Source organism: Mesocricetus auratus, unplaced genomic scaffold (genome assembly GCF_017639785.1).
Source record: "Mesocricetus auratus isolate SY011 unplaced genomic scaffold, BCM_Maur_2.0 Super-Scaffold_100021, whole genome shotgun sequence".
Lineage (NCBI taxonomy): Eukaryota > Metazoa > Chordata > Mammalia > Rodentia > Cricetidae > Mesocricetus > Mesocricetus auratus.
This window is the reverse complement of record NW_024429202.1, coordinates 16,505,949-16,519,608: the sequence shown is the minus strand read 5'-3', so window position 1 is coordinate 16,519,608 and position 13,660 is coordinate 16,505,949. Positions and strand designations below refer to the sequence as shown.

At 34.9% G+C, this 13,660-nt stretch overlaps 1 protein-coding gene across 50 annotated transcripts in view; it reads left to right on the top strand.

Moving 5' to 3' along the window:
* The window catches only part of Rims1 (regulating synaptic membrane exocytosis 1), a 470,293-nt gene that overhangs the window by 347,619 nt on the left and 109,014 nt on the right, over window positions 1–13,660 (top strand). For 10 of the 50 annotated variants that reach the window (XM_021228503.2, XM_021228500.2, XM_021228497.2 and 7 more), the window contains 3 exons: window positions 122–205; window positions 7,774–7,845; window positions 13,452–13,634. The exons of 19 other annotated variants lie outside the window; for them this stretch is intronic. In XM_021228503.2, the coding sequence (XP_021084162.2) occupies window positions 122–205; window positions 7,774–7,845; window positions 13,452–13,634 (339 nt within the window). The remainder of the gene's footprint in view (window positions 1–121; window positions 206–7,773; window positions 7,846–13,451; window positions 13,635–13,660) is intronic. 21 more of the 50 variants (XM_021228516.2, XM_013115093.3, XM_021228506.2 and 18 more) reach the window with 4 other exon arrangements.

Here is a 13,660-nt window from a genome sequence, read left to right as displayed (position 1 = left end):
CAAAGAATGAACATGTTGACTTTTGGGGGCATTGTTCCAGTCCTACTGTTCCGTATATTCTTTTATTTTAAGAGTTACTAAATGTCCTGTTTTTCTCCTGTCTTGTTCACTGGGCACACAGGGGTAGATTGTCCCCCTCCCTAAATAGGAGGCGACCTCCTAGCCCCAGGATTCAAATCCAGCATGCATCTCCGGAGAATGACAGGTACTAGTCACGTCCTCACAGACAAGTGGCTTTAGAAGCTCATAGGTCAAAGAATGAATGAAAAGGAGGGGGATATTGATTATGACATGCTTCCATTCAAGAGCCAGAGTCAGACGAGTGATTCTTCCAGTGATTGCACACAAATCTGAGAGACCACCTCAAAATATTTTATGGGAACAAGGAAGGCATAGAAAATGATGGTATTTAAATACCTTCAGTATCCAGTGAAGAGATCTCTTTTGATATGTTTTAATTTAAGGATTCTTAATTTTTAGAAACATTTAAAAATCACTTAGGTCTACATAGGAATGAAAAAAACTTTTAGGTGAATCAGAATGTATTAAGCCTGTGCCACAGAAAATATCATTGGTTCCATCGCTTGCTAGTGTAATCTCAGCTATTTTGCTTTGTTACTGTGTATACTTGCTGAGAGGGACTTGTAAGCTTTGGGATGTATTTCAAACATGGTGTAAAGAAGAACATCTGGTTCTTGTACTTTATGTATTGTGTTTAAATAATTAAATTATTGCCAAGAGCTAGGGTCAGTCAACTAGGAATGTAGAGAGGTTAAACAAAACCTCTCTACATTGAACGCACGCCATGCTGATCTGTGAAGGTGTCACAGTATGTTCTTTCTATTGCTACTGTTCTCCTGTTTCGTGATGTGTAAAATATAAACATACATATCATTTCAATATTCCAGTGTTCTCTTATGAATTGTCACAGAAGTCTTGGGATGAGTGAGACAGCTCTCTTTAGCTGAAATTCAGTGAACCTATTTGTAATATTTATGAAACAGATGCACTCTGAAAGGCAGCAAACAACAGAGATAGTTTTATGAGAATATTTATTCTTTTTCATTAGTTAGGTATGTATGTATGTCACTTAGTAATTATCGCCTTATCAAAGGGGTAATGTTTATTTTCTGTATATGTGAACAATCAGGACATCTCCACAATTTAGTAGATAGAACATCTAAATTGCATAAGACAATTTTGTATCATCTAACAACGATGAGAAAAATATAAACTGATATTTTATAAGGGTTCCAATTTGTTTTTCGCATGATGAATCCTAAAACATTCACCTCTTAATATGATTTAAAACTCGAAATTAACTTCCATGCTACTGTTCCATTACTAGGATTGAAACTAGAAGAACTGGTAAATCTTCCATTCTACATATGAGCAAGGTCATTTTAAATAAGAATGTACTATAATCCTAGAAGTAAATTGAAAGTTGTAGATCTGCATTGCTGCTCACCCACTCAACAAATTCTGTTGCAGTATACACTGTACTTTGATGGGTGAAGTCAGGTCAGTGATTAAGACATCCAGGGTGCTGTCCCTGAAGTACTTGAGAATTGCCATTTAGAATAAAAGTCATTGAATGTATGTGATTTAATCTAAAGTAATGTCTGAACTTTACTCAAATTATAATGAGTATAAATGTGCTTGAGTTGGCATTTGTAAGGAGAATACACAAAAGTATAGCTCAGATCTTAGCATATACAAGATCTCATTACTTCCAATTTACTACTTATGAATTCATTAAATAGATTCCCTAATTTCTATATATGTAGATGCAAGACAGATGTTTGGAACAGAAATGAACTTTACAGAATTTGAACTTTGTTTTTGCTTCTGTTGTGTATTCATAAATAGTCCCTACAGTTAACTGTAAGAAATGAACTTAAATAATTCAAATATTATCCACTATTATGGAAAATAAAAATAGTTTATAACAAACTATTCAGCTGTAAGAATAGTGTGTGCTCATAAAAATGAGAGAGGCATTACCTTTAGCTGATAATAGATTTGTATGCATTCGTGTCTACCTCTTGGCCAAGCTTCATGTGCACATACCACCTCATATAAGTGTAACTTTATCATCTTGTGCATCCTACCAGTGTCTAAATAAAATCAGTGTAACATTAGATTTAAGTAAAATGAATAACGTGGTCATGGACATTAGTTCATCTTTAACATTGGTAGCTAAAAATACTCCTAATTCAGTAATGACTTATACATTTGGGACAAGATGTCTTACCAGGGTCATAAAACATTTCTTTACCACCCCCATCTTCCCCACAGCACAAATGTCAACATAAACATCAATGTGTGGACATATACACAAGCAACTTTTAAACGAACCATATTTGCATAAATCAGTGTCAACAAGAGGCATTCTGTATGCCTTCTCGGGTGGTACCACATACTTACTTAGATTGAGCATTCAGATGAATTTATTTAGGTCTAAATTTTCTTTCTGGATCTTGCAATATTTAAAATGAAAAACAAACTAGTTTGAACTCTGAAGGAATATTTCTGACTTTACAATTGTAAAGATCTCCTGGAGGTTTCATTAAGTTAGTGGTTCCAAGATTCGTATTGGAATGGTTTCACATTGGTATATCTGGTACTTTGAATGTACTGGAACTTGTACTGATACTTTGAAAGTACTGAAAACATTTGACAAAATTGAAAACACTGAACTTGGCATCAGTTGAATTTTTTTACATAGCCATTTTTCTTTTGTTTTTTTTAACCTGACACCTTTTACTTCTCTGCAAAATGACCTCAGTGATCATATCAAGTGATTTTATTCGATTTAAAATTCTCTTTCTCTATTGACTATTTTGATGGAATCAGCAAATCCTTGCCATTTTGACTCACACAACATGTCGGTTGCTAGGCAGAGCTAGTATGCAGTTACTCACCAACAAAGTGTGCTGCCATTAGTCTCTACCTACTTTCCTTTGTGTTTCAAAAAGTTAAAAAGATGTGTCAGTCACTAAAATTCTAGTGTGTGCAATGGTTACACAAACACACATAAAATTATCGACCTCCAGTAGGGTGAATGGATTTTACTTTCATGTTAATCTTGCTTGAATTTATTATCTCTTTTCAAATTAATGAGTAAGTAAGATGGTAGAGATAGGCATTCCACTTTCAAATAACATAACCATAGAAATCCATGGACAACATAATCATTCTGAACACAGAGACTTATTCATATGCCATCGCTATTCTATATAATGAATATATTTACTGGTAGATTTATGCTATATTTTCTCCTAAACCAAGACATACTATATTATGTCAAATTTCTAATAAATATTATTAAAATATATTACCAGTTTAACAATTCTGTTTTAAACTATTTGTAACATTTTATTATATATATTACATGTATATAAGAGTTTTGTGATGTCAGAAAATGTTTACTTACTCATAGCATCAGGTAATTCAATCAATTAAAATTTAAAAAGAGGGACATTTAATAGATGTTAATTATTTCCAATCTTGTGGCTGCTAAAATTAATGTAAATAAAAATAATACTCAAATGAAATGTCACAATTTCAAATTCGATTAGAGCTAGGTCTAGTTTTCTAATTACAGCTTTTGTTTCAGTTCAATGATAAAATAAACATGTACTTTACATTTGGATGTGCCTTTAGAGCTTTTAAATAACTTAATCTCTGCATATGGTTATAGGGTTTTATATGTAGGAGTGACTATACGACCAAATTAAACATTAAGCCTGAAATCCAGGAAAATTTTGAATTTTAAATATTTGTAATTTTGATACATGGGAATATTATAAATAATGAAATAGTGATAAAGATTACTAGAATTTTTCATAAAGCTGAAACTCATGAAAACGTGATGGTTGTACCAGCTAATTAAGGCCTGTGGTACATGAGCTAAGTCTCATGAAATTTTCTAGCATTGTTTCCATTTGCAAGTTTTGCTAGTTGTAAATGGAGTATCTGAATTCTCATCTTCTGTAGAATCTAAGATTGAACCACATGGCCCCATTATGACAAAACATACTGTCATAACATAAGTGATAATTCCCCATGCATAAAGCATTAATAAAGTAGAAGTAAGCTTTATTTCTGGAACTTTCTGTTTTACTGAAGCCCAGAAAACAATACAACTGAATCATTACATGTGTATTTGATATAAAGCAGATTATATTTTCAGGGTATTTTTTTGCTCAGTGTAAATTTTGACTGTCGAATTCCACTAAAATATACAAATGGCATTTTATAATCTTAACTATATATAAAGGCATAAACAATAAACATTGTACATGTATTTTGGGTACCATGCAATATTTTGTTTACATGTATACATTATGCTTAAATCAAGGTTAACATAACTGTTCCCTCAAACATTATTTCTACAGTGAAGATGTTAAGTCTCTTCTATATTTCAGATAAATAGGGTATATTATCATCTATTTTTACTCTTGTTTAAATATAGCATACTTCCTGATCTATCAAAGTATTACTAATAATATTAATAAAAATTTCTCCTTCTCCTCAACATCTACTCCCAATTGTAGCCCCACATTTGTTGCTGCAATTAATCATGAAAAATTTTGTCATTATAGCAGCATTTCTCAAACAAAGCATTCAACAAATATGAAGCATTTTTGAATGAGTAATGTTACGGTGAAAACCTAACTAGACCAAAAATCTTACAGTAGAACCTTGAGGTTATTGATGTACAACATGAAGCAGTTCATTTCCCTGTAACCTATTTTGTGATCACCTGACCAATAATTTTGACTGTATACAATATTAATAACATTTATATTGTACTTATAATAATCCTCGATTTACATCATTGAGAGGTGTGATTAGGTAAGCAATATCCATAGCTATGAATATTGCAAATGACATTAGAATTTTCTATTTCCATTACTATTTCTCCTTTACAGTGACTTTTGCATTAAAAGTGCACCATTTTGCTCTATTTGAGGATATTCTCAATCACTTACAAGAATTTAAAGACATTAGAAGACTTTCACAAAAATTATAATGGCTTTTTAAGAGAAAAAGAAACCTCCTTAGCAGAAAGGTTAAAACAGAAACGACAGGAAAGGAGATGTGTGGGCCTGTGATTGGTTGTAACATTATGTAGTGTTGACTGTAAATAGTATACCATTATAAATTCCTGAGAGTCACTGTTTGTTGGTAAATACATGTTACTCTCATTTAATACTACACCTAAAGTGATTGGACAGATTAGATGACATAATAAAAGAAGAAAGGCCAGATGAGTGCCAAAGGTCTTCGTAAATATCATATATCCTTAATATTGCCAGTCTAGCTGGCATGGTAACCAATCTGCTATGTGACACCATTAAGTAGTCGGACATGAGAAGGGAAGGAAGAGTTGGAGAAATTCACAGATAAAGTATAATCTCAATTAACCCTAGAAAACTTAGCACATTTTTATGAAGGACAGGGAAATTTCTAATAGATGCCTATATACCTTTTTATTTTAAGCCAGCAGAAAAGTGTGTACACAGTTTTACCATGTCCTGCAGCTGCATCCCTGCTCTTCCCATCTTACAAATCACTTTTAAAGCCTGATGTGATGGCTGCTTTTCTCAGCTTCAGCTAACCCAGTTCATACCTCTCTTAAGACATAACAGCTTTCCACTTTCTGCTTCTTTTGCTTGGGATATGTTATATGCAAGAAATATGTTATGTGCATGTGCACACACACACACACACACACACACACACACCTTATGTTTTGGTAAAATGTCACCATCTCAGATGTCCTTTCTTGAGTAAGCTACATGCAGTTAAAAATCAGGGAGCTGGGATTGACATGTGAAGCAAGCTTGTTTCTAATTCAAGTTTTTTTTTTAAATCTTACAAAAAATAAAACCCTAAAAAATAAACTGTACTTTCCCCTCATCCCCAATTGCACCCCAGTTTCCAATCTTCTTCACCCATTTTTACTTCTCTGTGTTGTTATTTATCACTTTGCTGCTGTTCTGCTTTTACTTTTCACTAGTGACAATGTCGGTGTTAAAGACAGAGAGTTTTATGTAACTGATCATAGCTCCAGACACCTAACAGTGCCTCCCACATAAAGATGCTCAACAAGTGTGTTAAATGAACAGAAGTTGTGGTGAGCAGAAAAACAGACGATGAATGAACCCATTGGTCTTCCTGAAACTCAATCATCATCTTTTTTTTCCCTTGAAGATGAGAAAAGGAAGGATTTTTTTCCTCCAGGCCACTACTGTCCCGATCACTGTTGGGACCACACACAAACTTGTCCATACGTCACACATTGCATTTTCTTTGATCTCATGTCCTTCAAGCTTTTTTTAAAAAAACTCCACCTCTCCCTTTCCTACCCTTCACTTCATTCTGTGTTGTGGCTTCTGGAATTTCCTCTATTTCAGAAACAAGCGTTAGTTCCTAGTCAACGTAACCCAGACAACTTAATACAGGCATGTGCTGTATTCTTCTAGCTTAAGAACGCACACCTGTATTGGAGAAGTAAGAGGGTATGACTACAGCTGGCAGAAGTGGAGGAAGGTTGAGAAATGAGCGAGGAAGTGTGGACACTTGAGGAAGACCTGGTGGTGCTTTGCTGCATGGTTCTAGTGTCCAGGAGGCACTTAATTTAAGATGCCTGTAAATCTAAGTATGAAAAGATGTATGACAATATTTTCCTAAAGAAAGTTCTTTAGATAGTGTAATTGGCATAAATTATAAAGATTCAACAGTAACACAAAAGTACATATTCTTACAGTTTTTGAAAAGTTAAGTGTTTGTAGGCCATGATCCTTTATATTATTTGTTTAAAATGTGTAGTGTTGTAAGTATGCAAAATGTTTGACTTAGTTGCAATAACCATTTAAACATATGTGTGTCTTATATTCATATTACACACTTTATCATGTTATACACCTTAAATACGTAATTGTCCTAAGTTTTATATACAGATATAAGTTATAAATGCCCATACATTTTAGTGATTTTGATCACATGATAGTTCAGGCGTTTAGGCTAAATAGGTATATGTAAGTACATTAAGGAACATCTCTTTATCTTTCGTGGTCTCTATGTATGTTGCTTTTAGGAGGAAAAACACCTTAATTTCCACATGTTGAGTGTTATGTTTACTTTTTGAAAGTAAAATTAGAGGCTTTATTCTCTGTTTTATCAGGTGTAGCCAGCTTTTGTATTTCTCCCTACTTACCTTGGCATCTTTATTATCAATTAAATAGCAATTCTCATGGTTGGATTAAATGCTTTTACTTCTGTCAACATCTTTCCTGGTTTTCCTCTTCATACATTAGTGATGGAAAACAAAAATACTCTAGAGCACAAAGTTTAAAAGCTTCAAAATAAATTGTCACTTACCCCTGTGTGGTCTATCAGCACCTAAATCATTACCATTGTAACATTGATCATCATAGATTTCATCACTTTTTTTAAATTCATTGGCAGAAATTAAGTTACTGAGCACCCACCAAATCATTGCTGTACATGTACTCATTTAAACTAATGAGATGTCAGCTTCTCCTGTCTCCTGTCAGTCACTTTGTCTTTCACCCAGCATTCATCCTGATTTCCATATTGTATTTATTTATTTTCTTAATTGTGAAAGTATTGACTGAGAAAACCATTTAGGTAAGCTAAGTTGTCATTGTTCATGTCTTTTATTTATTTTTTCATTGTTTGATGTGACTGTAGCTTTATTCATCATCTGTTTTGTATTTCTTTAACATTTCATTCCCACAGGCACTCCAGAAAGTCTGAAAGATCTAGCATCCCAAAACAGACTAGGAAAGGCACAGCCTCCGATGCAGACAGGTAGGCTCGGTGTTGTGCTGTGCTGCCATCTTCCTTTTTATGTAGACCCGGGAGTGGCCTGCCCCTCCTTTAACTTGCCAGTGTACAGACACAGATTGTGATGCTTGAAGTGTCTCGTGAAAATGAATCTACTACTCTGTGAGAAAAGTGGCTGAAGAAATGAAACAATATCACTGTGTGTTCTACCGTAGGTGTTAAAAAACAAGCCAACGTGGTTTTTCTTCATGGGGAATCTCATTTCCATTGAGGACTAAACACATATTCACTCTTATACATGTGTTAGAACTTTGATGCCTTGTTTCTGTGATGACATTGAATGTTTCTAGTGAATTGTAACTGGGAAAGTGTAAATAATTTGAGTGTGTACTAGATAGCTGAATAATATCAGCTACTTGAAGCTACTTGAAAAGTCTTATTTTATACAAAGGATAATCTAAGATTCTTGGTTTTTACAGCTGTACTTATTTGCTGTGTTTGTTTAAAAAAAGAATAAGGAATTATTGATGCTTTGCAGTTTTCCTAATTTTAAAGGTATGGTACCTTTAGGTAAAACATATTGATGCTTCTTTTGACCCATCTACAGATATACCTAGAAAATCATAGTAATATAGTGATAGTGAATAGGTGTCCATTAGACTGAGAATCCTTAAAAGCATGAACGGAAACACAGGTGAATGAGTGTGTTCAATATCAGATATATTTCAGGCATGGTAAAAACAGAAGCATGAATAGAGCATTTGAAATTTGAAAATACTCAATAGTCAAGCCTTCCTGAGCTAAATCAATAGACAGAACTTGGTGTAAGTTAGAAATGGGAAAATATGAGGAAAAATATAAAACTTGAAAATAATTTTTTAGTCTTAAGTACCTATTCTTGAATGGAGAATGGAAATCAGCTTGGAGGCTGGCTAGAGAGATGGCTCAGAGGTTAAGAGCACTGCTGCTCTTCCAGAGGTCCTGAGTTCAATTCCCAGCACCACATGGTTGCTCACAACCATCTGTAAGGAGATCTGGTGCCAAATTCTGGCATGCAGGCATACATGCAGAGAGAACACTGAATACATTATGAATACATAAATCTTTCAATAGCAAAAAAAAAAAAAGGAAAAGAAAGCAGTTTGGACGATACGATGCATCAAAATATCCAAGAGTAGGTGATGGAAGACATCAGTGAAACAAAACCTGTACAGTTCAGTGATTTATTCAGTCCATAAACTCATAACACTTTGAATTCTAGCTTCAGGAATAAATAGTGGTCAGCAAAAACAAAGGCATTTCCTTATTACAGAGTTGAAATATGAAATTAGGAAGAGAGATGTCAAAGGACTGGTTAAAATGGAGACAGGGAATTGTAGCTGGAATCTTGTGACCCACAGAAATATTGATCCTTTAGAAGGACACGATACAACGTCTAGGGAGGCTCAAACAGTGTGAAGAGAGGGAACACAGCAAATCAGTAATTGGACTGTGAGGAAGAAATCGAAGTGTGGAATACTCCCAGGTAGTTGCTAGCAGTGAATACATGCCTTTCCATCCTTCATTCTTGGCTCCTCTGAAAATTCTAGCTTCTAATATGTGTGGTTTTCTTTGTTTATGATTAAAGTAATTGATTGCCTTTCATAGGAATCTAAGTTACAAGACTAACTTTTAGGCAAATTGTTGGATGCTGGTCACAAGGGAGTTGACCTGTGTGTTCTATGTCACATTAACTGTAGTTACTGCAGGAGCTCTGAGTTGACTATTTGCTGAGGTGAATTAGTTCACTCTGTAAATGCTTTCTCCTCTATTTCTCTGCTTTCCACCCCTTCCTCCTCACTCTTTCATCCTCCCTTCTCCCTCCTCCCTCCTCCTGTCCTCCTGTTCTTTAACTACTTTTAATGAAATCCAAGGTCTTGGGATTGTTAGGCAAATACTCAATACTTGGCAATACCCCCAAATCTTGACATTTGGAAGCTAATAATCTCCAAACAGAAATGTGACATTTCAGTGATGCCATGAATTCTGAAACACATCGCTGTGAGATTATCATGACTTTAGGTTAACTGAAGCAAACTGGTCCCTGGGTGGAACAGTCTCGCAAGAGAGCATTGTGAAGTACACTGTGACCTGTTAGAGGTGGAAACAGGTACAGATGACGTTGTCTTCTGCTCCCAATCACTTTAAGCATTGCCTCAGCTTCTCTTTCTCTCTTTTTTTTCTTTTGTATAATAGATGGTTTTTCAAATAACATACTCTGATTAAGGTTCCCTCCCCATTTCTCCCAGTTCCTCCCTGTGGCCCCTCCCATCCGGATCCATACCCTTCCCATCTTTCACTAGAAAAGAAACAGGCTCCTAAGGAATAATAATAAAATAAGGTCAATAGAAAAGCCAACAAATCAATTTATGACGAAATGGAAAAACGAAGAAAAAAAAGGCCAAAGAGAAACTTGGCACCTCCATGAGAGTTCAGCTGAGAGCAGCCCTGATCATCTATCTGTTTCTCCCACTCCTGTGACATTTTTAATTTTTTGTGGCATACTATTTTGACTGCTGAATGTTTTGCTTATACTATCATTAGAATTGCCTACAGCTGTACTTTTTATGTGACATAACTATGAGAATGAGGCTTTACAGGCCTGTAAAAGCCTATCACAGAAGAAATAGTTTTGGAACTTAAATACTATATGTACATTCTCACCTTTTCAGCAAATCACATGAAAAAACAGACAGACACCCCAAAACCTTAGATTTAAAGCTTTAGTTGGCACTATTTGCAAAAATAGAAATGTCTGGCTAAAGATCTAAGGTTTGGAGGTGAAGTGTGTTTAGTCCAATTTAACACAGTAAAGTGAAGGAAGTCAGGCTGTGATTGAACCCAGAGATAAATATTTAGATACACATTTACAGATGGTGAGCTACTGCATACATGCATGTGTATACCCATAGCAGATTACACAAAACAGATTTATTAAATGTCTATTGCCTACATTTTTATCCTGCAAACTCTAAGAGCATGATTCCTTTAAAACCTACTAAATCACTCAATTTTTAGATGTATGTCTATATTTTGTTACAAATTCTATTTTCTTTTTGTCTCATGGTATAAAAACCAGTCCTGTTCCAGTAACTATTGTCATGAGTAAAGTGTCCCTCTAGCATGCTGAAGCCTTGCGTTCAGGTATTCAGTACAAAAGGAAAGAAGCAACTACACACACCTGTCACTTTTCAGAAACGAAGGCCCTGTAGGTTCTCAGCAAACCTGTGCAGGTCCTGTGTCTAGCATTCTTCTCTCATTGGCATTTTGTATTTATTTATAAGACAGTAGTAATTATCCTTCAAAGGGTGTGCAGCATAAAAGTTCTCAGACACATGCACATGTATATCCATGTAAATGCACACATTCATTCAGAGCTTAGCATGTAGATGTCTCTTCACTAGCATTAAAGATCTTAGTGATGTTTGTCTTATTATTTCTTAGATCTCATTTCCTTTTTCTGTCATCCATTTTTGGTATCCTTCTCTAACATGATCATTCTAAGTCTCTTCCATTCTTTTTTCATTCTTTCCTTTTATTATATCCCATTTTGTTAAAATGACCAAGCCTCAACAGCCTTGATTCTCTCAACTCTACACTTGTACCTTGAACTTCTTGACCAGTTCTCCTTTCCATTTGCCTAAACAAACCACCCTTAATCCCATTACTTCTCCTCTGCAAAACTTTGGTCATCTCTTTACAAGTTCACTCTCTTGGAATTCAGGCTTGTGACCATGAACCTCTCTTGCTCAGAGTGGCTTTATACTTCTAGTGGACTGTGCTCCGTAGACTGATTTGCAGCAAAAACTTTTTTTGGTAATAGGATAATGGATAGTTATTTTGTGTAAAGAAAAAAAGAACCAAACATATCTTGTGCAAAATGTTTGACTTGGAATAACTTGGACATTTTTCAGAGTCTGCCAGCCTCCCTCCAGCTCAAACACAGATCTCCATGTCACATGTTAATACAGCAATACAGTATTCACCCAGAATTCATTTATAACTGTTTGAAAATGGTTGTTATAAACTTTTCATGTTATTGGATGAAACATAAAGTCCACCAAAATTGTTCTTATCTAATGTTACACTCGAGTTGTTCTTAGGTGGTTAGAAATTTCATCAAGGAATGAAGTCAGATTATCATAAAATTGTAGTATCCAAGAGAGGCTCCATTACTAAAGTGGAAACTGTGCAACTAAAATTTCAAACCACAACTAAAACATGCGTTTTGAGCAATCTGATTTTCACAATAATGGCTTGTAAGAAAGTATAGATAAAACATTGTTCAGTGTTTAAAATAATATGTCATATAAATTCTCCCCATCTCAGTTTGATATAGTTGAGTTCGTGTACAGGTCAGCTAGCACCGGTGACTTCTTTGAATGGGTAGCACTTCATCAGACATTATTTTTATGTTGGAAGTGGCAGTGACAGGTGGGGTTTCAGGGCATGACTGAGTATCTAATAAAGCCTCAGTCCACAGCGCAAGAGGACAAAATGCACCTTTATTACAGGTGTAAGCTGCACTCGCTTGTTCTCTGCAAAATGACATTTCCCTTTTCATTGTTCTCAAATGGAAGACATAGCTTGAAGCAAAAATTCGGGCGGTTGTAAAAATATTTTTACTTAAAAGAATGAACATTGAGCTAATTGAGTAAAGTCTTCTTAAATACAATTTGGGTAACCAATGTGTGTTATTCTCACACTTCAAGACAATAAACAAATTTTCCATTATTGCTATTAAAGGATGACCTGTTGTTAAATGCTTGTCAAGATGATACGTAACAGGTGCTTTGATGACATCCCCTAATTAAAATAATGCTAAAATCATGAAGTTATCAAAGCATGCATCTGTTTTATGGATACATAATTCATATATATAAATTCATTTACTTCTTAGTATTTAATTCAGAAAATTGCTTCATAATGATTTTGAATACCATATGAAGATAACTACTATTGTATTCACAAATATATTTTCAGATACTGTCATATATGAGAACCTGTTTTACCCATACATTAACCATACGTGCTTAGTCAGGTGTATAACTTAATAAAGTACTCTTCAAGTTTCATTTTTATTTCTCAGTCTTAGACTAAGATGAAGAAACCTGCTATTTTTGTTTTCTCTTTACCCTAGACTTACTTCTTGCCCTTTAGGACTATGAACATTGTAAAATATATACCCACATTTATATTTCACATTCTTTTAGAATACCAAGTGTTCATCATTCTAATTTCACACACTCATTCAATTAATAAATCTTTATTGTGTGTCTGTTTTCTATTTTCCATGTTTGGCACACTGAACATAAAGTTCAATATCTGCCCCCTCAAAAAAAAGTCCCCACTGAATTCTTTGTCTCTGGAGGGTTCATAAGAAGTTGATGATGCTAGGGAAGCTTAAGTTGGCCATTTGCAACGTGACATATGCTTATATAACAGTGACATTTCCATTTCAATAACTGTGTGATGAGTGTTCCTCTTTAAAATCACTTTAAAAGTATCCAGGTTTTTCCTTGGACAAATGTGTTGGTATTAAGTTAATGAAACCTGCTGACTGAAGATCTTTTTTGGCACTAATGTTTTAGGGTTCTCCCATCATGCCTTTCTAGAAGGGGCTACGCAATCCCAAGAGCAACTGATCAAGCAGTCATTAGGGGAAAGCATCCCACTCGCTCGCGGTCGAGCGAGCACTCTAGTGTCAGAACCCTGTGTTCTATGCACCACCTTGCCCCCGGAGGCTCGGCGCCACCTTCTCCGCTTCTGACAAGGTTGCTATTCAGTGTCCAGCCCAGCA